The 25,386-nt window shown below is 51.9% G+C and overlaps 1 protein-coding gene across 2 annotated transcripts in view; it reads right to left on the bottom strand.

Moving 5' to 3' along the window:
* Positions 1-25,386, bottom strand: part of AHCYL2 (adenosylhomocysteinase like 2) — a 52,125-nt gene that overhangs the window by 4,689 nt on the left and 22,050 nt on the right. The window contains exons 1-14 of one of the 2 annotated variants that reach the window (XM_005009507.6): positions 19,031-19,285; positions 16,633-16,741; positions 12,202-12,345; positions 11,462-11,562; positions 10,581-10,683; positions 9,533-9,627; positions 6,872-6,978; positions 5,908-6,024; positions 4,432-4,495; positions 3,831-3,919; positions 2,654-2,724; positions 1,138-1,232; positions 476-574; positions 24-92 (exon numbers count right to left, since the gene is read on the bottom strand). In XM_005009507.6, coding sequence (XP_005009564.2) covers positions 24-92; positions 476-574; positions 1,138-1,232; positions 2,654-2,724; positions 3,831-3,919; positions 4,432-4,495; positions 5,908-6,024; positions 6,872-6,978; positions 9,533-9,627; positions 10,581-10,683; positions 11,462-11,562; positions 12,202-12,345; positions 16,633-16,741; positions 19,031-19,084 — 1,317 coding nt within the window. In that variant the 5' untranslated portion in view covers positions 19,085-19,285. Of the gene's footprint in view, positions 1-23; positions 93-475; positions 575-1,137; positions 1,233-2,653; positions 2,725-3,830; positions 3,920-4,431; positions 4,496-5,907; positions 6,025-6,871; positions 6,979-9,532; positions 9,628-10,580; positions 10,684-11,461; positions 11,563-12,201; positions 12,346-16,632; positions 16,742-19,030; positions 19,286-25,386 lie in introns of those variants that run through there. The other variant, XM_072037882.1, reaches the window with a different exon arrangement.

The raw sequence follows: 25,386 nt of genomic DNA, 5'->3' as shown, positions 1-25,386 counted from the left end.
GCCGCGGCCAGAACCCCGTTCACCTGCGTGGTGGCAGTGATGGAGAGCACGAAGGTGGGGACGGTGGAGCAGCTCAGGTTCAGCAGGCGGCCCTGGGGAGAAAAAACCAAAAACCTGCTGTTATCCCTGCCTGGTGCCTGCAGCCCTCCGTACAGAAGGTGAAGTGGCTCCCTTTTGGGATGAAGCAACGTTTATCCGTGTGCTCGAATCCCACGGGATTGATTGTCCCTGGAATTCGGTAAAACGACCCAGAAGGGAAAATGAGATGAAAAACCCTGGGGGGGATGCTGCTGGGGAAAAATATGGAAAAACAGAGGAGCTTTTCTGCACCCTCAGCCAGATCAGGGTGAAACCAACCCTTTCTAGCAAGGTGCTGAGCCCCAGGAGGTGATTTTTGGAAGCGCTTTGGTCCCAGCCCTGCTTTTCTCCCTCCCCAGGCAGAGAGCAGGCTGCAGTCCCTCCGCGTGCCACTCACCTCCGCCAGCAGGACGATTCTTTTCCCGTCTGGCCAGATGACGTGGTCCACCTGGGACCTCACCCTCTCCCAGGTCAGCTCGGGTGTGCGCAGGCTCGCCTAAAACACGGCGTTAGAACAGTTAAACCCAGGGCAGGGAGCAGAAAAGAGAAGCTACAGAAGGGGAAGGAAAAGAGGAAGCAACTCGCCGACATTATGAGAGTTTCCTTTGGGCCCAGCCCGATGAAACCTTTATGAATCATAACCTGAAAATGTTTTTTTTATTTTTTTTTTTTATGGTTAGGGTGCTCCAGCGACAACGTTTTTTTTTTTTGAGCCCTTCTGGCTGAGAAGGATTTAGGGTCACCAGCTGAACCACGCACAACCACGGTCACTTCTTCCCAGCAAGGTGGGAAGAATGCTGCACAGAAAATGGCCTAAAACGTGGAGTTTTGGCAAAGCAAGACAAGGCTCCCCTGGTTTTCTGCCCCATTCTAAGCACAGATGAGCAGATTTTGGTGCAGCACAGAAGGAGAGGCACTGGATGGAGACGGGGATCCACTGCCTCTCAAGGGGAAGGGATGAGGCTGCTGTGGGATTGTTTCAGCTCCTTTTGGGGTGCTAAAGGGGTCAGGCAGTGGGGTCAGAGGGCCCCGAAAGCAGCACCCTGACCCCGCACTCACCACGTCGATCTCGGTGTTGGAGTGCCCCATGTTGCAGACGATGCAGCTGTTCTTCATGCGGTCCAGGTGCTCCCTGGTCACCACGTTCTTGTTGCCTGCGAGGCAGCGACGTGGGTCAGAAATGGCAATATTGGGAAGAAACGGTGGTATCGGTCAGAAATGGTGATATCGGTCAGGAATGGTAGTATTGGTTAGAAATGGCAGTATTGGTCAAAAATCACAATATTGGTCAGAAATGGCAGTATCAGTCAGAAATGGCAATATTGGTAATAAATGGCAATATTGGTCAAAAATGACAATATTGGTCATAAATGGCAGTATTGGTCAGAAATAGCAATATTGGTCAGAAATGGCAATATTGGTAATAAATGGCAATATCGGTCAGAAATGGCAATATCGGTCAGAAATGGCAATATTGCAATATTGGTAATAAACGGCAATATCGGTCAGATATGGCAGTATTGGTCAGAAATGGCAATATTGGTAATAAATGGCAATATTGGTAATAAATGGCAATATTGGTAATAAATGACAATATTGGTCAGAAATGGCAAAATCCATGATAAATGGCAATATCGGTCATAAATGGCAATATTGGTAATAAATGGCAATATCAGTCAGAAATGGTAATATTGGTCAGAAATGGCAGTATTGCAATATTGGTAATAAATGGCAATATTGGTCATAAGTGGCAAAATCCATGATAAATGGCAGTGTCGGTGATAAATGGCAGTATCAGAAATGGCAATATCAGTAATAAATGGCAATATTGGTAATAAAGGGCAATATTGGTCAGAAATGGCAACATTCATGATAAATGGCAAAATCCATGATAAATGGCAATACTGGTAATAAATGACAATATTGGTCAGAAATTACAATATTGGTCAGAAATGGCAAAATCCATGAAAAATGGCAATATTGGTAATAAATGGCAATATTGGTAATAAATGGCAGTATTGGTAATAAATGGCAGTATCGGCCAGAAATGGCAAATGGCAATATTGGTCAGAAATGGCAATATTGGTCAGAAATGGCAAAATCCATGATAAATGGCAATATTGGTAATAAATGACAGTATCAGTCAGAAATGGCAATATTGGTAATAAAGGGCAATATTGGTCAGAAATGGCAAAATCAGCCAGAAATGTCAATATTGGTAATAAATGGCAAAATCCATGAAAAATGGCAATATTGGTAATAAATGGCAATATCAGTCAGAAATGGCAAATGGCAATATTGGTAATAAATGGCAATATTGGTCAGAAATGGCAATATCAATAATAAATGACAATATCAATAAAAATGGCACTATCAGTAATAAATGGCAATATCAATGATAAATTGCAATATTGTCAATAAACATGAAATTCAAAAGCAGGAGCGACGTGAGGAGCCCGTTCCCGTACTGCCACGGGCAGGGGCACCTCACCCATGACTTTTCCCACGGTTTTGCCCTTTCCTTTGGAAAATGGACCCAAAATTTGGGGACCCGCCCGCCCCCGGCACCGCGTACCCGTGCAGGTGATGACGATGTCGACCTGCCTGATGACTTCGTTGAGTTTCACGAGCCGGAACCCGTCCATGCTGGGAGGGGAAAAAACACCGGGTGTGAGAAGCAGCAAAAATGAGCCAAAAATAGAAAAAAAAAAAAAAAAACAACTCAAGGGACTCCCAGATACTTGTTGGAACCGATGCCAGGGGCTGCAAACAGCAATGCACGTACCCCGAGCTATCGGGACTGCTTCTGGAATTGGGGTCTGTTGTGCAAGAAGTGACATCTGAAAAGTGTTTTGGGGCATTTCACGTTTTCTCCCAAGGCCTCTGCATCCAAAAATCTCAATTTTGGCTTGAGACATTTTTTTTTAGAGCTGCTGCTCCTGCAAAGCACATCCAGAGCGTGCAGATAAACCCTCCTGCTGCAGAATCCTTCCTGATACGGATTTAGATCCTTGTACAAAATAAAAATGAGCCGCCCCAAACCCACGGATGTCTCTCATTAACTTCACAAATCTCCATTTAGGCACCGACGTGATTTTCAGAAGTGCTGAGCACTCAGCAAGTCAGCCCAAACCTCGCCGAGAAAGGTGTGCTCAGCACAGCTGATAACCAGGGCAGGATTTTTTAGGGCTTTTTTTTTTGACAGTCCTCCCGGGAGTTTATTTCCGTGACTCTCACAAGCTGCAAAATCACAGTTACTATAAAAAAAAGTGTTGTTTTTTTATTTTTTTTCCTTTTTTTTCCTGCTGGATCTCTCAGGACGTCCTGGTTGCTGTCCTCCCCACTGCAAATTCCTTTTGGAAACCTTTGGAAACCCTTGGAAGGGGGCAGCGGGTGCTGGATGCATCTCAGGAACCCCCGTGGAGCTCCTGCAAACTCAGGGGGGGCACAAAACACAAAGGCTGATCCACAAGTTAATTAATGCTGCTAATTACTCAAGGCTCATGCTTCCATCATGGGATAAAGTGATGCACGTTGGCACACGGGATGCCAAAAAAATGGGGTGATGCTGAGCGCAGGAGCCTTCTCCCGGCTGCAGGAGGGAGCTGAGAGCCCCCTGAGTGTGCTGAGAAGCCCCTCAGCAGCCCCCCGCCAGGGGAGCATCGTGGCCGAGGGGTTTCTGGGCACGGTTTTACGGTTTTCGTGAAAAAAAAGAGCCCAAAGAGGAAGCTGGGTGCGGTGTGAGCGCTTACCAGGCCTGCAGGGCGCAGATGGGATCGATCTCGGTGACGTACACGATGGAGCCCATGGCCTTCAGCGCCGCGCAGCAGCCCTTCCCGACCTGGGGGGGGGGAAAAGAGCAATAAGTGAGACACCAAAAGCACCGGAGGCACAAAATTCCCCGATGCACAACGGCTCGTTTCAAACCAAGGGAGGAAAATGCCCAATTTCAGCTTTTTTTGGATAAAAGAGCCCCCTGTAACAGGTGTTAACTGATCCCTGCAAGGACTCCCCGGGGGGAATCTCCCAGTTTCACCTCCAGCGAGGATTCCTCCTCGTGGGGGTGAAAGCACACCAGTAAATTCATTTAAAAAGATTAATTCATCTTTTTTTTTTTTTGAGCACCTTTCCGTGCGCAACGCTGCGGCTGCGCAGCGCGCCCGCAGAACGCCGCCTCTGAGCGCTTTGGTAATTCAAGATATTCAGGGTATTTAACTTCAAAATTCAGATTTGTATGTTTAATACTGGATATCACGGAAATAAAACCTTCATTTTTTGCCAGGACAGGGCTGTTCCCAGCAGGGGGAAGCCCCAGGGGACAGCAGACCCCTGCGGTGTGCACGAAGCCCTTACCTCCCCGTAGCCACACACCACGACCTGCTTCCCTCCAAACATCATGTCTGTTGTCCTCTTAAGGCTGGGGAAAAAGGAAAAAGCAGTTAAAAACCCCGGAAAAAGTTAAAAGCAGTAAGACCTGCTACAGTAAGATCAGCGAGGTCCCTCTGAGATTTGGGTGCAGGGAAGGGACCTGACACCAGGAGGAAGGATTTGGGGCTTGGATTCGGTGATGCTCCGGAAATCTCTAAAATCTTTCCAGAAACACTTTATTTTTTTTTCTCCATTTTCTCAGAGCCAAAGCACCTCGCAGGAACAGCTAGAGGAGGAGCAGCCGAGCGGTAATTTATGGCCAGAATTGCAGAGCTCGCTATAAATAAAGCTCTCCCTTCCACTCCGTTTCCTCCCGGTTCCCCCCGAAGAGTGCCCTACATCGCGGGCTATTTTTAGCAGACAGAAATAGGTTAGCAGTGCAGGGAAGGTGAAATTCCCTTCCTCTTCCAGGAGAACTTAGGCGACGACCCCGGCAGATTTAATGGGGCCCGTGCTCAGCTCTCCCTTGGCCCCGTTCAGGTGCCAAGGAGCACCCCAAATCCCAACCTTCCTCCCCAGGGAGCCCAGCGCCCACCCGAACCGAAGCCAACACGATGAAGAAGCTGATTTAAGGATTTCAACCTTAAAAAAAAATCCTGAACCTCCTGCTCAGGATGACCACGACCAGGAAACCAGCTCCTAGGCTGAGATGCTGGATGAGGCTCTCCACTAAATACCCCCTAAATTATTGTCAGTGTAAGATAAGAGGTGGTGGAGTGGGTTTTGTGATGAACAGAGCAGGAGGAGAGATTCTGACTTCAGCAAGGAGCCAGTGACTGCAGGCAGGTCATTTAAACCACGCCGAGTTATCAACACGAAGAAATTTGTCTCTTGAAAGAGGCAGCCTTCATGGAGAACACCTCCCCGAGGGTTTCTCTGCTGTACTGCAGCTTCCTGGCACGGAGCAGCGAGCTTTTCTCCACCCCAGCAGCAGCACGGGGCTGCAAAGTCCATTTTGTCCTAGCTGCTGGGCTTACCTGGCTGCTGGGAGCACTGGATCCAAAAAAAAAAATAGTCCACCCGTCCAAACTGCAGGGATAAGACTCGTCCTAACCTCACCTGGCTTTGGCAATGGGGGTAGGGACACTCAATTCCATAAAAATACAGAAAAAGAGAAGGAAAGGGGGATTTACACTGCGATTTACACCCTCCCTAGCTCACAACTTCAAGAATTTTGCGCTGCATCTCAAGAGCAGCAGCCTCAGAACACTCCTTAGAAGGAGCCGGGTGGGAGAGGAGGAAAAAACCTTCGCCAGCCCTGTCGGTCCCACCTTCTGCACCTCATTTCGCCCAGCTGAAGGACACAACCCCAGAATTGCATCGAGGCTACGGGCACGGGATAAATTCTCAGGAGCAGCCCCCAGGATTCACCGTCCCCACCCCGACCCCGCAGGCTCGTACCCGTCCAGGATGGACTCCCTGCAGCAGTACAGGTTGTCAAATTTCTGCTTCGTGACCGAGTCGTTGACGTTCATGGCTGGCACGCAGAGCTTCCCGGCTTTAGACAACTGGTACAGCCTGCCAGAAATAGGAAAAAAACAGAATCAGTGGAAAAATAATTCCCTTTGCTAATTTCCCTTTCCTAAACTCAGGAGGAGGGAGCATCCTTCCTTCCAGAGGCATTTTTATGCTGATGTTACGAGCTCCCTCTGATGTCCTCGAAAGGATGAAACTCCCAAATCCTTGAAATTCATCCCCCTGCTCCGGACCTTGGGGAGGAGAGCCAGCTGGGGCTGGTGGGAGGCGTTGTGCCCACAGCAGGGGCTGGAATTAAGATGGGCTGTGAGGTCCCTTCCAACCCAAACCGTTCTGTGATTCTGTGTTTCCCCGATTCTGTGATTTTTACGCCCAGTTCTACACCCAGAAGCTCCCCCCAAGGCAGGGCACACGCTCTGTGCACACACACATCATCAGAACTCAGCACGAGAACGCAAGGAACCATTTTTGACATGGTTTTGCTCTTGCACACCTCTTTTACCCAAATCAGGAATAATTCCCAGCGCTAAAAATGTCTCCAGGTCCTTTTCTTGACCCCGCTGGCTACAAACCCAAATCGGTCGCTTCCTCGTTTCGGGTATTTCATTTCCCTCTTTTGAGGGCTGCCTGCGCCTCTCTCCGAGCTCTCAGCCACTTCCAAAAGCCACAGCCAAGCCCCACTTAGGGCAAAAATAAAGCCAAAAGCAGATCCTGCTGCTCTTCTCCTCGCTCCCCTGTTTTTTGTCACCCGTGGTCGGACCAACCCTGCTCGCAAGTCACCTCCCACGCTGCAGGAAAGCCACAGACCACATTTTTGGAGGCATTGTTCCCGGTGCCCCGAGGCTGTAGGGGCTTTGTCTGCTCGTCCCTGTGCTCCTGGCCCCGTTACCTGTGCACGCCGGTCACGCTCTCCTCCACGATGCCCTTGATCTTCTTGAACATGTTGGGGTATTTCTTGTAAATCCAGTGCGTGAGGTCGCCTCCGTCATCCAGGATCTGCAAGGAAGGCAACCACAAAGTCACCGCCCCGAGGACACAGAAGGATTGCTGACCCCCAAAAAGGCACACGGGATAAATCATGAGCCCGAATCGTTCCTCGTCACGCCCAGGTTTTGGCATCACTGTTTTTGGCGTCAGGTTTTGACGCTGTCCCGACAGCTCAGGTGGGACTGCTCTGTTTGATAACCCCGAGCAGGAGTGCTGCAGACCAGGGGAAATGCAGAAAGCAGCTGGGAGAGCTCCTCTTCCCCATTTCCAGGAGCAGAGAAGGCTTCAAAAAACACGCAGCCGTCAGATTTCCAGCGTGCCTGCTCACGGTGGAGGCAGGAGGATGCAGCAGAGGCACTGATGCCAACTGACTTGTAGTTGCATCGTGAAACAGTGCATTAAAAATCACCAAATCACGAATTGTAGGGGCTGGAAGGGACCTCAAGAGATCCTCGGGTCCAACCCCCCTGCCAGAGCAGGTTCCCTAGAGAAAAAAATAATATTGACCTGCGCTTAGACAACAGTTTTGGGTCGCTGTTCATTTTCTCAGGCTTCAAACCTCAGCCTCCGAGGTACAAACCTGTTCTTCATCGGGTCCCCAGTGCCCTGAGCCACCCACCTCCTCCTCCCGACACGCTGCAGGGTGGGGGACAAAGCCAGAGGTGTTGAAGATGAGGAAAGGAGCCCTGTGAAAACCTGCCTTGGTAAAAAAAAAAAAAAAACTACACATCTGCTCTTCCCTGAGTCCTCTGCACCTCGGTGGCCTCTGGTGGCCCACAGGGTCCCCAGCAGAGCCACGGAAAGGTGGGAATTGGGAGGACCCCGACTCCAAAATAAGCAGGGAGCAATCTCCTTGCTTCCCAGCCTTCGTCTCCCTAACAGAGCTGCAGGACCTTGCACCAAAATATGAACAAATATGAACGCTGCAGGCAGCTGCTGCTCATCCGAAATGATTGGAAAGCACCAATTCTGTTCAATTTTGGGGAATTCCCAGATTTACGTCCCACCTAAAGGCTGGGAAACCAAGGCTGCCGAGCGCTGAGCAGGCTGAGAAGCTCCCCTGGGCCACGCAGGGTTGGGAATTCAGCAGCCCAGCCCCCAGGACGTCTTGATTTCATGAATCCCCATTTAACAGGGCGCATGATCCTCTTTCCAAAACGCTCAGGGAATCGTGGGGGCCGGGGGTTTCTTCTGCACCTTCCTCAGCTTCACCCAGGCTCCCTGTTTTCATCTTAATTTTCCCCAAGCACCTGTTTTTTTCTGGGAAAAAAGCCCTTATTTGTTTGAGGGGTGAAGGATATTTTATTTCTGTCCCCTTCCCAGCCTTGTCATCACAGCCATGGATTCCGTGCAGCTGATCCCCCCCAAAAAAACAAGCTGATTAAAATTAGCCAGGATCAGCTCGACCACAGGGCTGAAAACAACAGAGAATTAGGGCTGAAAGATGGCAGGGCTGCATGGTCGGGGGCAGCAGCCTGTTCCCAGCTCAGCTGATGCTGAGCCAAGCCCCCAGCCCTACAGATTTGATATTTTTCAGTGAAAAAAGGAAAAAAAAAGAGCCATTCCTGATCATATTGAGCATCAGAAAACTCAGAGGGTCTTTCTTTGGAGATGGTGTTGGGACTTTAGTTCTTCTCATGGACCTTGCAGGAGCCCAAACATCAAATATTGAGGTTTTTGGACTGGGAAACACGATGTGCCTTCGGAGAAGCTGCCAGCAGCTCTAAACCCAGGACCCTGGGTGCCCCCCAGCAGTTTTTTTTTGTGCAGAAACAGGTCAGGAAACACCGAGTGCTGGAGACACGGTGCAGAGCCGAGAGCTCTGAGCAGATGCTAGGAAAGCAAGCGTGCCAGAAGCACGTTGTGGAAGGTTTCCTTTGTCAGCTGCTGACACTTCTGATGGGAAATTATCCCTCAAAAAAAAAAAGAAGAAAAAGGCAGTGCCACGTCTAGACTCCTAGCTTGGGGGTGGACTGATGCTCACGCTTCTTTTTCAGCTTCTTTTTCACAGTGGCAGCCCAGAAGTGAACAGCACAAGACTGGGAGGGACAAAAACACCTCAAAGGAGCCGAAAAACAATGCAAAACGTGCTTATCTCCCTCTTTTAATTACTGTTTGATTGAAGTAGATCACAAGTTACAGGGCTGAAAGCCTGTCGGGATGAAAGCAGCAACTTGGCTGCTGGAAATTATTCGGCTCACCTAGCTCAAGGTTCTCCCTTCTCCCCAGAAACGAGGGCAGGATGAAGCAGGGATGTTTGTGTCCGTGCAGTAAGAGCAAGGTGCAGAAATCCCACAAATTCCAGTCCCCTGAAACCAAACTAAACGCCCTACAACAAATATATTTGTGCTTATTTAGGAAACAGTCCAATAAAACTTCACTGGGCAGCACCACCCATGCCTGCAGCTGCAGCAGCAGGTCTGATCGCACAGACCAATTAATTGTAACGCCCTCTGGGGCTAATTGCTGCCTTAGCACCAGGGAATTGGGTCTAAATTCAAGAGGCAATGCGGAGCAGCACTGAGCCCTCCTCAGAGCCCTCCAGATCCCAGCCAGCTCTCACCATGTTGGGCTGCCAGCCCTCCACGTTGACGCAGCGATCGATGCACCACCAGAAGTCGTCCTCGGATTCTCCCTTCCAGGCGAAGACGGGGAACCCTGCACACAGATAGAGAGAGATGGGTGCTACCACCTCAACCTGAGCACATCCCAGGGAGCCAGGAGGCAGCTTTCCTCTTCCTAAAGGCTTAGGAAATTATTCAAGCTCATTCTGGCCCATGAACAATTTCTGTTTTAGGGAGACCTGGTAAGAGGCAAGCTGCAGTTTGGCTTCCTCCGGGTGTCCTGGCTCCCACAGCCCTACCCAGGTGGAACAAGATTTGAGCTGAGGCATCTCCCAGGGGAGCAGCAACATCAGCTGCTTCTGCTTTGTGGATCGTGTCCCCAAAAAGTCCTCTCTCGCCCCTTTTAGCCAAAGTCGTGACTCAAATGTAAGAATTCCCTGTCTTCGTAGAGCTGAAATCGAGCTTGGTTTCTCTTAGCAAAGTAACTTTTAGGCTCACGTAGCTCTGAGGGCTGATATCGTGCATCATCATCATCATCATCATCACCTGTACTACCTCCTTTTGTACTCCAGAGACACTGGCTGAGGTGTTTGGACCAGTGGGAGGGATCGATCTTGTCTTGCTTATAGCTCCTTTCCCTGCTTTAATAGGGGAAAAAAGCAAATCTCTGTGATTAAAGCCATCCCTTCTCCAGATTGTTTCAGTCTACAGCCTGATATATCCCTGCTTTGCTCAGCTCTACAAGTTTCCCACTCCATCAGACTAATTCCAGCTGGCAGTTTACACTGGTAAGCTTAGAAAACAGAAATCTGCAGCACTCCTGGAGAACCATTACGGGCTGATGTGTGCAGCTTACCAGGAACCACACTCACCGTGCTCTCACGGATGGAGAGAAACACACCGGGGAGATTTCACTCTCCCCTGGTGTTATTCTAACGAGAAAACAATTTAAAAGAGGGGAAAAAAAACTGTAAATGAACTAAACATGATGGGATAGTAAGAAACCTTTTTAAAACCAGAATGAACGAAGCGGGTGAGGCTCCCTACCGCTCTCGGCGAGGGCAGCAGCCACTTCGTTGAGAGTGGAGTAAATGTTGCAGGCAGCCCATCGGCACTGGGCACCCAGAGCACCCAGGGTCTCCATCAGGACCTGGAATAAAATCAAAAAAAAATATCAGAAAGGCAAGGCAAACCGAAACGTGGCCACGTCCTCGATTCCAGCAGCACACACGCCTGACTTTTGCTTGGGAATATTTCTGGAGGGTGCCTGCAGCTGCTTTAAGCAGCACTGCAGCAGTTGGAGAGTTACGCAGAAAGTGAATTTTGCAAATCTTTGTTCTACGATTGAAAATGAATGAAGCAAATCAGAACTTCAACGTGTATTATTAGGTTTCACTCTGTAAAGTCCCAAAGGCAGGCAGGAGAAAGCGCTCCTGTCCCGTTTGGAGGAAAAACCACGGGTCTTGAGTTGCAAAACTGCACTAATTACTAATTGCCATTTTGTCCTGCATGCACGATGAAGATAATTTGATTTTCTTAGTGATCATTACTCGCAGCAGTGCCTCATCGATTCACGCATTGCACCAGCTTTAAGGACAGGCTCTGTTTATCCAGAAACAGCCCCAAAATTGACCATTCTCACTTGTCTCTGCTGACTCAGAGACCACACCTCTGTATTATCCCCCTGGGGTCTGTTTTAGAGGACAAAAAGTGAAGAATTCCTGCCTAAAAACCCTGCTGGCAGAAGGCTGTGTTTGCCCAGAACTAGGCAGAGGGAGGATCGGGCTGCAGGGCACGAGTAGTTCCTACTCTCTCAGCTGGAACAGGCAGTCACAGCACGTAGCAGCCCCCTGCTATGGCATTTAAATAGTCCCACACTGAAACATCAGGGGGGGAAAAAAGATCAGAGCTTTTCGAGGGGATCTTACGGCCGTCTGTGCTGTGATGTGCGTGCAGCCCACGATCTTGGCCCCAGCCAGCGGCTTCTCTCCCTGAGCTCTCTTCCTCAAAGCCATCAGCGCAGGCATTTCTGAAAGGCAAAAAATGACAAGAGGTCCATCAACCCAAAGCACAGGCGGGCGAGCACGTAAGAAACTGCCAGCAGCACTTCCAGCCCAGATCTCCAGGGCTCTTACGGCTGCGTCAGCTTCAAAAAGAGCAAAAGATTTGAACGGAGGCACCGAAGCAGCGATGACACAGCTGAAAAGAATCCAACACCCTGTGAGGTTTTTTTTTCCAGCTATTTAGGATGCAGGATAATCATATTTTCCAAAGTTCAACCTGCAAACGCCGAGCGAGGCCGGAGGAAAACCAGCTTCAGATAGAGGAGGACCCTGCAGCCATCTGAGAGCTGCACTGCCCCTGGGACAGACTTTTGGAGACGACCACGCTAAAACAAAATCACCTGCTGGATAATTTATATGATGGGTTTCATCTTTTCCACTGTTTTTAACAAAATACCCTGGATTGTAGTCCTCCAATAATCGGCTGGTAGGAATACCGTGGTTACGCCCTGTAACTCCACAAAATCCCATAAAAATTCTGTCCCTCAAACAGGAATGGTGTCAGGAAATAACCAAACCTTTCAAGAGAAGGATTTGGGGGAAGGAAAAGCTGCACGAACAGCCCAAGAGAGCCAGGAGCCTGTGGAAGTGCCCGTCCCCTTTACCTTGCTCAGCAATTTCGATCTCTCGGCGCCCGAACTCCGCCTGCTTGATGTTTTTCACGCAGAAATCGCTGCTGCCTTTGGAGTTCTTCTGCTGCTTGTCGCGGGGGGAGGTCTCGTCGTCCGAGCTGTCTGTGTAGGAGGCAGCTGGAGGAAGACAAGGGGGGAGGTCAGAGGCTGAAGATGCTCCCTAAAAACCACGGTACCTGCAGCTGCGCCCATCCGTGGATGTGCTTCTCCATGGGGATGTCCCAGCTCCCTCCAGCCTCTCCTGGGATCCCCCCTTCTTCTTCTAATGCCCATTTATTTCTCCCCACTCAGCCTTTACCTCCAGTGACTTCCTTTTGTTATCCCTTCCTGGCTCTAAGACAGCCACCATCCATGCCTACGGATGTTTTAAGCACTTCCCAAACCGCCAAGAGGTGGAATTTCGGGTGCCAGACCCTGCTGCATTTTGGATGACGGCACGGCAGAGGCTGCTCCCTAATTATCGGTCAGCCAGGGTGGCATTCCTCGTCCCTGGAATCAATTTTTGCAGAAAAAAGAAGCCGTGAAATTCGCAGGACGATCCTTACCGAATCCAAAACCACCCAAAGTGGCCACACGGAGGTGGGCTCGTTGAACCTGATGAAAAGGAGGAAAAAGGGGCAGGGGGTCCAGCTGCAGCATTCATCTGCCTGGAGAGGAACTTGTGCTTTGAGTTATCCAGCCAAAGGGACTGTTTGTCCCTAGTGTCCCCAGGGGACTGTCCCCAAGCCTTGTGAAAAAACCTGCAGGGGAGCTCGTGCCACTGGTAGAACAAACTCCATCCGAGGAGTCTCTTTCTTGCAGAATCATTTCGTTTAGCTCCTTTTGGAGCTGAAACTCGTTGGAGCAGATGCACCATCCCCGTGTGCTTTCCGACCACTTTTAAAAAAAAGAGCTCCCCAAATTATCACGCACTGCTGGCAAACGATGTGCATTTCCCACTTTCCACCCCAATTCTGTGCTTAAATTCTGCCAGAGGAACAGGGTGGCACCAGGGCGAGAGCTTCTTGCATCGTGCCAAGAGGCGACCACCGTGCCTGAGCCCATGGCCCTACCATTGCCCACCAGCAGCTTTACGGAGGCACCCAGACCTCTGGATAAATATATAAAATGATAAAAACCACGTGAAGGTGTGCACTGCCAGCTCCTGGTGGCTTTGCTGGCGTCTGCAGGGCAGAAGATCCAAAGCAAGGCTTGAAACTCATCCACCAGCCCGGCCGTGGGTTCGTCGTGCCGGCAGCACCCAGGAGCTGACCGTGTTTGGTCCTGGAGGGCGGAAAAAACCCCAAGGACCACCAGGCACGAGCTTAACGCTGCCACTGTCGGCGTGCCAGGCTCCCCGAGCCCTGCCTGGGTCTGATCTGCTTACCGGGAAGAATTACACATTGCTGGAATTTCTCTGCCTGCCCCCAAACAGCGAGCCCGCCCCGGGGATGGCCACGGGCTCCTCGAGCTGCCCCCCGGCAGCTCCCAAAGGGCTGGAAAATGGGATTGTTAACAAAAAAAATGAGTTCTGTAACAGCCAGCTCTTACATCGAGGGCTCCGGCAGGATTAATTAGTTAAAGGAGGATTGCTTCCTTGAAGACGGCTAATCTGTGTGGCGGGGGGGGGCTTTAAAATCAGAGCGCGGCGTTTTGGGGCTGAAAGCAAGTTTTGTGCAAGTTTTGCGCAAGCAATTTTTATAAAGAAAGAGCTTGCCTAGATGGCAGCCGGATTTTCAGATGCAGACGGGTCTTTACTGCTAAATACGTGTGATACAGGAGCATCACTGTGATAATTAGACTAATTAGACTAATTAGACTAATAGTGGTGGTGCAGTGTGAGAGCACACGGGTACAGAACAGTAAATATTGCCCCGGCTTTCCTGCCGAATGCACACGACAGAAATTAAAGGATTCCTAGTGCCTGAAATCTGGAAACACCCCAGTAACCGGTAGGATGGTCAATCTCCCAGATTTCACCCCAAATTACCCACAAGTTGATTAATGGAAGCTTCCGAACTGGGGTTGGCACTCCAGAGAGCCAAGCAGCTTTTTAATATAAATTATATTATTTCAAAGAGAACACCGTGGGCATTTTGGGTGCTGTTATCCAGTGACAAAACACCCAGGGGGGGATAAAGGAGGCACCTCAGCCTGTGTCCCAAACCAGCAAAAATTGGGTCTGAGCCTAAATTTGGTGATGTTCAGCCCTGCTGATGCTCAGCTGAGGATCTGGCGACGCCGACAGCACTGACATCGTGGAGACAAGGAAGGATGAAGCCCCTCCAGCTGGGGCTTCTGCTACAGCCGAGCTGAGAAGTAAACCTAAACCTTGTTTTTCTGCACAGCCTTTTATAAAAAGTTATGAAACAGCACCAGGGGGAAGTCAATCGCCTCTAATTAAAGGCATTACTGCCCTAATCTCATTTGGGTGCCCGCGGCGCTGCGTGCGTCGCCGTTCCAGTCACCGGGGCTGCTGTTACCCAGCTGATCCCCAAATCTTCGTCCCAGCAGACGTAAATTATTTGACTTTTGCAGAAAGGGGAAGAAGTTACGGGAACGTACGGGATTTCCCACTGTGTTTGTGACTCCAAAGCTGCACTCGTGAGCTCCCTGGCTTGCAATAGGTGTCCTTGGGCACATCGAGAACAGGAGAGCAGAAAATAATGCTCACGGTGTGTTTTCTGAGCAGCAGCAGGGGAGAGGTCTTCATCTTAATGAATTATTTCACGTGTGGCCCGGACTGGGCTCAACTCATCGGCGTTTCCGTGCTTCGCGCCCTGCAGCAGCCTCGTGATGCTGTTTTCTTCCCACGTGGCCACCACAGCAGGCACAGAGGCTTCAAACACTGAGCCCTCCAAAAAAAAGGATTTCCAAACCTTCGGACCTCACCTGCTCTCTCTGCTCCCCACATGTTTTGTTTCCAGCCCTTACCCATCCCTGGAGCACCCCGCTCGGTGCTGCTGCTCAGAGAGAGACACGGGTGGGATTTTCCTGCCCATCCTGCAGCTGTCCTGGGAACAAAAAGCTTCCCTCTCAGCTGCCAGCCCAGCAGCTTTCGTTAGGAGGAAAATATGATGCTTTCACCCATTAACTAATTGCTGGTGCTGATGCTTTTGGCTGGAAGCGCTCGGTGCAAGGGGTGGAGGAGAATTCCCCGAAGGTGCTCCCCGTTCTTCCAGCTGCGAATCGGGCGCAAGCGTGAAACATTAGCCAGGTTAATTAGCCTCTTAAGTCTTTAAAAATGAGTCACGTCGAGTATACCCTGCTGATTAGACATCAAATGGGGTTGTAAAACCCGTACAAACATTATAGTGATCGCAGAGCCGTGTTAGGGCAGTCTAATCATTAACGCCAGCATGAAGCAGAGGGGAAGGCGAAATTCCCCCCCGAGGGGGCTCCTCGGGGCAGCACGGAGAGGACGCGACCCACGAGCTGGGAAAGGAGGCAAAAAGGAGAGTCCTGGTGTGTCTGGGGTGAGATCAGAGCTGCATCTCCTGGAGCTGAGCACTGGAGTTGAGTAGGAGCTCAACTGGAGTTGGGGGAGGTGGAGAGAGGCTCACGCCTGCTCTGGTTCAGCCTCGTGCCTTTGGCTGTGCTCCCGTGCCCAAAATCTTTCTGCAGCAGCCAGGCAGGAGGCTCCCTGCCCGAACAGAGGGAATGAAAACGAGGGATTGTGCTGGAGCCTCCCCACGAACCCTCCTCATTCCCCACAGCGCAGAGCCAGAGCTCTGCAAGGGCCGAGAGCTCGTGCTGCCACGCCGGTGGGATGGTGATTTTTCACCAAAAAAAGCCTGAAAATTGCAGAGGGACCAGGAGAGCACCACCTCCTTCTGCTGGTTTCAACGTGCTTGCATCTTCACTCTTTGCAGACCTGGTTGCTTCGGTATCTGCTGTGGTACGAGCCAGGGGCTGGGAGCAGGAGGGGATCGGAGGCAGTACAGCTCCCTGGGGGATGGGGAATCGGATCCCAATCCCTTCTGTAGCTGTCCCGACCCCTCCTGCAGCAGTTCCAATTTGTTTTCAGTTGGGCTGCCTTTTTGGCACTAAACACTGAACGCAAATGGGCACTCAAAAAAGTTGGTCTGGTTTTCGGGGGGCTCCAACTCTTGTTGGGTTTAAGAAGCCTCCATAAATTGCTCCGGTAATTAACCTTCAGCAAAACGTGCTCCAAGAAAAACAACTCGAGCACCTCTGAAGGAGAAAGCATGATTTTCCCGTGCCAATTTCAAAGGAGCACGCAGGGGGGAGCAGAGCCGCGCGTCCCTGCACGGGGAGACAAAAATCAACCCAGCCAAAGCGAGGTTCCGACTCGATTTTCTTAATTTTTGACTTTGGAAAAAAAGCAACGACTACAAGGGGGAGCTGGGGGTCGTGGGGCTGCTGCGGGCACCTCCTGTGATGCTGGTGGGAGGCGGCACCCACCTGAGCTGTAGCTGTCGGTCGACGACTGCGAGATGGAGCGGGACAGCGAGCGGCGGCCGATCTTCGTCGGGCGCTTGTTGAATTCCTGCTTTTGGTCGGCAAACTGGATCTGTGAAAAGAAAAAGGGCCGGGTAAGTCCGAGGGAAAAAGCCAAGGGGCTGAGACAAGAGGATGAGGAGCACCCCGAGCCTCGAGGTGGCACCTTCTTGGCTACGGGTGGCCTGCAAGTGCGGGTATTTGGGGGCAGAGGGCACGTTGCCTTGGTTGTGTTTAATCTCAGTGACACTTAAATCGCCTCCTTGAGCCTTTCCAAACCCATACTGGAAGGTTTCCATCCCCAGTACACCCAGACCAAGTACCAAAATGCTCGCAGGGGCCATCCAGCACCTGCAGGACTGGCACCGACCCCGCTCACCACCTCTCTTGTAGCAATCGGTCCAAGTTTGCTGTGCAAAATACATGGGACAAAACCAAAAACACCCCAAAAATGACCCCCCCCAGTTGCACTCTACAACAAGAAGCATTTAGGAGTGGATATCTGGGGAAAGGTGCAGTGGGGAGGATGTGACCGAGTGCCTCCGGTGCCCCAAACGTGGAGCAGCACGGGCTGAGCGCGCACCCGGTGCCACCAAGGAGCTGATGTGAGCAGCACCCGTGGGGACACAGCTGAGCCCCAGGGTCTGGGGATGTATTTTGGAAGCCAACCACACTCCCCGTGTGGGCTTTGGGCTGGGCGAAATCGCAGCCGGAATTGGAAACGTGACTTCCAGCTGCAAAACTCCTCGGACTTCGCTCGGGGCAAAAGAAATGAGCCAGTCTGGTGTGACGGGATTAAATATTTACATCTCCAAAATGCTGAAAGCTATTAGTTGGGTCCTTTGGCCAAGCCCCGGGGTGTTTCGGGGAGTTGGTTTTGGTTAAAGAAGCCATCAGGCCCTAAGGAATGCGACCCCTGTCTGGGAACCCAAAGTCAAGCCCCGCAGTTGAAGCAGCGACACTCTGCCCGCGCACTGGGTTTTTACAGCCCCTGTGCCTCACTTTTTGGGCCAGGAAACGAGGAAAAAGGGTGCTGGGGGACAGGGCACACACATGCTGGTTTTCATCTTCCTTTTCTAACAAGTCGTTGGCCTGAAATAACGTTTTATTTCTTTCCTTTTAAAAAAAATCCCTTGACAGCCAAACCACCTCATCAAAGCATCGGGTCATCGGCGCGGAACGGTGCTCCCGGCGAAGCGGGATACGCTCGAAACCTAACGGGGTGAAAAATTCCTATCACAGACCCCAGGAGCTCTGTTAATATTTTCCTTCCCCGCATCATCTGCTCAAGGACATTCGATGCAACTGTTTGGAGCGATGCAGTCAGACCTCCTGAAGCACTCGCATGGCCGGCAGGCAAAACCCCAAATCAGCCGTGCACCGAGCTGGGCACAACCTCGGGCTTCAAGTTACCCCTGCAAGCGTTCAAAGCCCGACAGGGGGATCTGCTGCTGGCTCCTGGGGGGCATCTCCAGGGGCTGCTGCTCGCTGCCCCAACCCCTCACTGATTTTTTAACATTTTTGTGCTGGGATTTGAGCCAGGACAGCCGTCACACCCAGCGCTGGGCGTGCACGTGTGAGCGGCACCGAGCGCTGGCAGCGATGCGCCCCTAAGAGGTCCCCACATCACCACCACATTCATTTTTGGGCTGCAATTTCAGGCTCAGTCCAGCCAGAAGGACAGCAGGAAATGATGCACCCCAAACCTTGTTTAAATCTCTTTTGAAGGACCCCAAACCTTGTTTAAATCTCTTCTGAGGGACCCCAAACCTTGTTTAAATCTCTTCCAAAGTGCACGGTGCAACCAGCGCCGCGCCGTGTTGCCGCGCTCCCTTCCCAAGCATCAGGGACCGGGACAAGCAGAGCGGCTCGGGTTCAGGTGGGACTTTCCCAGCCCCTAAAAACCTTCCCCCGATGGTAACAGCAGCCACACACAGGTTAACGCTCAAGAGGAGAGATTACAGAGCCTTGGAAAGCTGCAGCTTGGGGTCAGGCAGCCGACCCGCTGTGCGCGCACAAACACGGCAGCTTTCCGCCCGCTGCAATTTGAGCCCAGACACCCAGGATCCCAAACCAGGAGGGAGAACGGCTTCTGCGGGTGCCCCACATCCAGGTGTGGGATATTTTGCTTCCACCTGGGCTTTTCCTAGCCCCGAGGAGCATCCCCAGCACGCCACGTGTGCCCACGGAGCACGCAGGGCAGCTCCCCGGAGCCGAGGCTCTCCCGCAGCCAGCAAGGGGCAGGGGCAGCTCCAGAAAGAGGTGATTTGGGGGAACAGCAAGGGGGGAGAAAGCAACGAAGAGGAAAAGAGGATTTTTTAAGCGAGAAGACAGCCTTACGGTACCTAGAGCCTGCCCTCACCTGGGCTTTCATCCCCGGGTCCCCATTGACATTGAACTTCTTCTTGCTCAGCATGGCGCGGCCACCGCCTGCTCCGCTTCCAGCTCCGGGGGGAGGCAGAAGGAGGGAGGGAGGGAGGTGGTTTTTGGGTGTCCTTTAGGGAACCCCAAGACCTCAGGGGGCACTGCTCCCCTTGGGGAACCCCGAGACCTACGGGGTTCTGCTCCCCGCGTCCCGTCCCTGCTGCTGCCCTACGCACCCGAGCAGTTTTATCGTGCCCGGTGCGTGCATAACAATAGCCCGTTTATGTAACCAGGCCATTGCCACGCTTGCTATAATTAACTTGCTAATTAGGCTCCTTTTAACTCGGGTTCTCCCCCCTCCACCTCCCGATTTTCCCCCCGATTACGGGAGCAGAACCTCATTAGAACAAAATTAACTAATGGGTAACTAAACCAAGGGGGGTGGGATTACGGCCGCAGCCCGCCCGGCGTCGCCCTGGAGGGGTCGAGCAATGGTTTTGCTGCGTGGTTTGAGCCTAAACCCAAATGTTTTGCCCCCGAAAATGCCCCCAAAATTATTTTTTTGGAGAACCTCAAGGGCTGGGCCAAAGATGGTTTTGCACTGCAAGAGGAACACCCTTGTAAATTCTCTTTGCGTTTTCATTTTGCGAGCGCAGCGTTTTTGCAGCGCTGGTGTCTTCAATTTATTCTTATCCACGGATTATTATTTTTTTTTAAGGAACAAGGGGAGAAAACAACAGCACCTGAAATGTTATTTCAGTACCGTTTCAAGGTTATTTGGGCAAAAACGGGGTAGCTGAGGCTTTCTGGCACCACCAGGCAGTATGAGATGGAGAATACCTCCTGCCCCAGCAGGAGACACGCGGGGCGCTCGCTCTTCTCGCCTCGTACCCCTGGCTGCTCCGACGGGTGCTGATTTCCCTTCTTTTGGCCCCGTTTTTTGGGAAATTCGAGCTACAGCTGGCCCCTGGAGGCTTTTGTGGGTTCCCCGACTGCTTTTGTGGGTACGCATTTGTTCGGCGTCGCTGAGAAATCCCCGGAGGATAATGAGGTTTTTAATTCCTGGCTAACACGCGAGGTGAGCTGTGGTAGGACCTCGGGGAGAGCGCGGAGACCAGAGCGCAACAGCCAGCTTGAGATAACGACCTTAACGAGGATGAGCATTTGGCAGCTTAGGCTAATTGTTATTTAAGATGTTCATTTCCACCTCGTCCTGAGAAAACCACAGTAAAAGGCAAATCAGTCGAGACTGGGAACCTGCTGCAGGACTTCCCTCCGTGCCCCCTGCGCACAGCAGCTCCAAACCAGCCACAAAAGCATCCATCCGCACCGGCACCAACAAATCCTGACTCCAAATGGCATCCTTCTGGAGCACCACATCCCAAAATACCCCGTGCAGACCCTCGGGGGACCCTCGAGGCTGCAGACCCGCAGCTTTTGCCTCCCGGGCTCTGCTTGCTTTTTGGAGCGATGCCACTACACGTCTCGCAGCTTTGGGAATTCTTTCCATAAGAAAAATAATAAAAAAAAGCCCGTTTCTGCATTTTTTAGCATCTTTTCTGCCCCAACTTGTCCACCAAGGTGAAGGTGAGCCGGCACCTGGAAAGCAGAGGTGTGGGTGCTGCCGTCCCACTTCTTCTCCATCAGTTTGAGCTCTCCCAGCTGCTCCTGGGGGCTCCGGTGGCCAAATCTTCTCCCAGCAGAGCCCTTTCCTTCTGCCCAGCCTGAAGCTTGCTTGGAGCCTCATTTCTGCTCTGGGATTGCCCAAATCCAGCTCATTTCTGCAGCTACGCCGCCACGATGAGTTTGAGCTGAGCACCATGACACCAGAGAGTGGGATGGATGGAAAATCAATCCGGTGAGGAAGGGATTTTCCCAGTCCCAGGAAAAGCAGGGACAGAGCCTCTGCAGCTCCCTCTGCTGAGCTCCTCGGCAGATCTCAAGCTCCTGCTTCGAGGAGCTGGCAGCCCTCTGCTCCACGCCGTAAGGGTTCAACAGCTGGGGAAGAAGAAACTTTTTCTATCCCATTTCCTGAGCCTTTTTTTCGGGATGCTTCCAGCACGTTTCCACCAACAGAGCAACCAGGGAGAAGCGGAGATGGGGCTGGCAGCTCCTCCGACCACACCAGCACCTCCTGTTTTACCCAAATCTGCTATAAACACGCTTTAAAAACTTCACTTTCCGTGCAAAGCTCGTTATTTGGGGCAGCTTTTTGCAGTAATCTCCTCCTGCAGTGGATTGACACTTGTCCCTTCCAACAACATCAGAAAAACGTGGTGGGGATTTTTGAAGACCCCTGCCCCAGCCCCGGTTGCCCCCTGCCCCATCCAGCCCAGCCTCAGGACCCCCAGAGATGGGCACCCCCAGGTCCTTAACCCCCCCCAGGGAGCTTAACACCAGCCCGTGGGCTGCACGAGCCCCACGCAGACACGAGGGGGAGCAAGAGCCTGCAGAAAAAAGACAGATTTGGGCCTTCAGTGCTTAATAAAATGATAAATTTTCATGCCCGGGAAGCACCGGGCTTGGTGCAGCCGTCCCTTGACTGTTCCTTGGTCATCTTTGCAGCGAGCCAGCCCAAAAGCATGGCAGGCAGGAAGAATCAGAGAATTGTAGGGGTTGGAAGGGACCTCCAGAGATGGTGTTTGCAGAAAGTAGAGGGGGGTTTACAGCAAGAATTACCTTTGAAGGCACGTGCAGCTCCTGGAGTCACGGTGGGAATGAGATGGTTGAGTTGGAAGGGACCCAAAAACTCATCGAGGCCAACGGCCCGACCACTTTGGGGGCCAACCAAAAGCTAAATCATATTAACAGCTTAGGTATCATGTTTCTACCTAAAAAAAAGAGGATTTTATCCTCTTACAAAAATTAATTTCCCCACTTCAAGCACCCCAGGAGGCGAAAGCTTCTGCTGGAAGCCCCGACCCGGTTCCAGCAGGCTGCGGGTGCAGCCGCATGAATTCCTGCCATTCCTGACTTACAGGATCACCCCTGCCAGAAATAGATCCCAAAAGATCACCTCTCGGGCACTGCGAGCAGCCGAGGAGCTGGAGGAACTGAGACATTTTCTAAGCACTCCCTGAATATTGGGGCTTTTAAGCCAGGGGGATCCTCCAGCAGGAAGGGGCGTCCTCTCAGCACCTTTGGCTGCGCTGGCCTTGTGTTTTCTCCACGTATTGAAGCTCTCAAGGATTTCAAACCATCACCGTGCTCCTGAGCTGACAGCAATTCCAAGGCAAACTGCCCCCAAGCCTCCTGCAGCCGGTGGCTCCACACGAGGCTCCTCATCTGCCATCAGTTTCCATCCAAGACACTGCTCCCGGCCGGCTCTGTCCGTACAAAAAATAGAAAAACGTGCCATTTCCTGGGTGAGGAAGGCTGAGAAGCCAAGCAGGGCTTTGGCTCCTGGAAAAGATTAACTTTTACTCCCTTTATTACATTTATTTCTCCTCCAGAGAGGAACAGGCGTGTTCGGAGGATCGTCGGCAGGCACGAGACGCGGGGACCTCCTGGTACTGCAAAAAATCTGGAAGTTGCTAGAGGAGAAGTGAAGATGACGTTGATAAGGTGGAAAATACCGGGGAGCAAGAAGCCGCAGAAGCTGGATGGAAGCAAAAATCACTGCTCTACTGGAGAGAAATGTGCTTGCAGAAAAAATCCTAAAAGCACAGGGGTTTTAGGATTGCCAAAGCGAGAGCGGCTGCAGCCACTCGGAGCCCCACAATATCTGGTTGGGATATTCTGACATCCAGATTACAGGTTCCACATCAACACTGGCCAAAAGGCTCAGAACGATGCATTTTGGTGTAAAACACGTTTGGGGAAGAGGTGGGAGGAGGGCACGAAGGGCAGCGCCACCTCCCCGCGGCCTCGCCACCATTTGGTGCCGGAGCAGGTCACGGCCAAGGCGTGATCAGACAGAAGAGTGGAAAATAAAGCCATAATCCTACTAAATCCACTCACTTGCAAGTCTAAACCCAGAAAATGGGCACTGGAGATGTAAAACTCCCCTGGCTGCATGCTGCAAGCTCTGGGGTTCACCAGCACTGTTTATTCCTGCCTCTGTGTGGCTGGACACTGAAGCCCATCTCATTAGCACGTGGGTAACGAGCACGGGAGCGTTGCCAGTGGCGGTGAGATGAGGACGGGGTCCCAGAGCGATCCCACATCCCCCGAGACCTGTGGCAACCTCAGGGGGGGCCACGAACACCCTGGAGCAGGGCTGGAAACGCCGCTCGCTGCACCACGTGCACCGCTTGGATGCCAGCGGAGCGGGGAAAATGAAGTTAATGAGCAAAAGCTTTAATCAGTGGACCTTGGCGTAATCGGGAGCGCTTCAAGGGGTTGCCACAGGCCACCTCCCCCCGGCTCTCCACTTTCCCATGGGAATAAAACTACAGATTCTGAAATGGAAAAGGAAAAAGTGCTGCTGTTTTGGTACTAGACACGCTTGTGGGGATGTGGTGGCAGAGATGAGGGCTGGAAGCGCCCAGCTCTCCCGACGAAGGGCCATGCTCTGCACGGACACAACGGACGGGTCCCTTGGCCTCTGAGTGCTGCACGGCACAAAAACTGGGAAAAAACCTGGCTCACCCCACAGATCTGGGTGTGCAGAATGAGAACACGCCATCAACGGGAGCCCTGTGCCATCTACCCACAATTTTTAAGCTGCTTTATGCGTATTTTAGTCTTCCAAAGAGTGAAACACTGAAGTATGGATTGGATCCATCACCCCACTACCTGCATCTTGCAGAAAACGCTGGCTATCAGCATCCTTATCTCGCAGGAGCTCCGGGACCAAGCTCCCCGTGCACACGGAGAGCTGCAGCGGTGGCTCACGGCGCACACTAAATCATTGAGCAGCACCCACTGGGCTTTGGATCCATCCTCAGCAGCACATCCACGAGTCCAGGCCCATGTGGGGAAGTCGCAGACTGACCAAGGTTGCTGTGTTTTGCACCAGGAGCATCTTTTTTGGCACTTAGGACCAAGCCCTCTAAGCAGGAGCTGCTGCAACGTGTCCTTTACCACGGCCCAACCTCGCTGCGCTACCTCCACCTCGTCACCAGGCTGCCAGCCTGAGGTCACCTAAGAGAGGGGCTGGAAAGAAAAGAGAGGAATATGGATGGGAAGCACAACCTGGCGTTATTAACGCTGATTTATTTAAAATAAATAAAATCAAACAAACCCCACGTGGCACAGAATAAACGTGTCCAGAGAGGGAGGCGTTGTAAAAGCGACAGCCCAGCTCGCTTCTCGGCAGCGTCTCCAGGTTAACCAGGCCTCAGTGAAATCAAGTTTGACAGAGCTATTAACATCTGCTAATTTACGCATTTTAATCACTTAGCATCCAGCGCTGTGCGTCGGCTGCGATCGCTCCCAGAGGAACAATAGCTGCGAGCCAACGCGTTTGTTAAATGCGCACGGGGAGCCCCGGCCAGCTCCCAGCATGGTGCTCGGCGCTTATTTTCCAGGGCGAGCCCTGGACCAGCATGCTGATTAAGGTCAAATAATACAAATAAGGTCTAATATGCTTTGTCCCAGGTGTATGAGCCACGGTGTGACAGCATTTGCAGGAAAACCCACCGAAAACACGATTTTGCTGACCGTATGGCAAACAGGACTGCCCACGAGTGAAGGATGTTGGTAACCAGATTTGCTCTCTGTTAATTAGCTCCATTGGTGTGGAAAGCAAGCACGGAGAGGCACGTTCCTACTGCACCAGCAGCGATCTCTGCCCCTTTTCAGCTCCCCTTTCAGCGCACCCAAATGTGGTGCTTGCGGGCGGCAGCACCGGCACGGCAGCGATTCACCCCCTGCAATCTCCTGGCACGGGGCTGGGGGAAACCCACAGCTGATTGAACAAAATACAACCTGTGCCAAACCCAAGGTGGTCTTTAGACCCTGAATTTTAAGGAACTGCAGCCAAGAGCCCTCGGATGGCAGCGGGAACGAGCCTGAACACATCCAACGCATCGTCAGGGCACTGGGAGTGCAGGTGAATCCATTAGGCACCCTTCATGTGTATGAAAAGCTGGAGAACACTTAAATCCGTGCGAGATATTTAAAATTAGACTGATGAGGGATTACTAACAGCTCCTCTCTCGGAGCAGAGCGCTCTGACAGATGAAAAGGCGAAGGCTTTGTTCCCGAGGACGTGGGCTGCAGCGCGTGCGCTCCCACGCCCGGGAAGGGGACAGCGGGAGGGGGCAGCCTGCGACTCGCTGGGGGCTGACACCGAGCTGTGAGGGATGGAGGAAGCACCAAAAGCAGCAAGGAGCCCTCCTTCAGCAGGATTTCAGGACGGATGAAGTGCCTTCTGTATTTATTTTACTGTTTTTATCCTTCCATAGCAAA

Source organism: Anas platyrhynchos, chromosome 1 (assembly GCF_047663525.1).
Source record: "Anas platyrhynchos isolate ZD024472 breed Pekin duck chromosome 1, IASCAAS_PekinDuck_T2T, whole genome shotgun sequence".
Classification (NCBI taxonomy): domain Eukaryota; kingdom Metazoa; phylum Chordata; class Aves; order Anseriformes; family Anatidae; genus Anas; species Anas platyrhynchos.
Note: the sequence above shows the minus strand (reverse complement) of the source record. Positions and strands in the feature narration are given on the sequence as shown.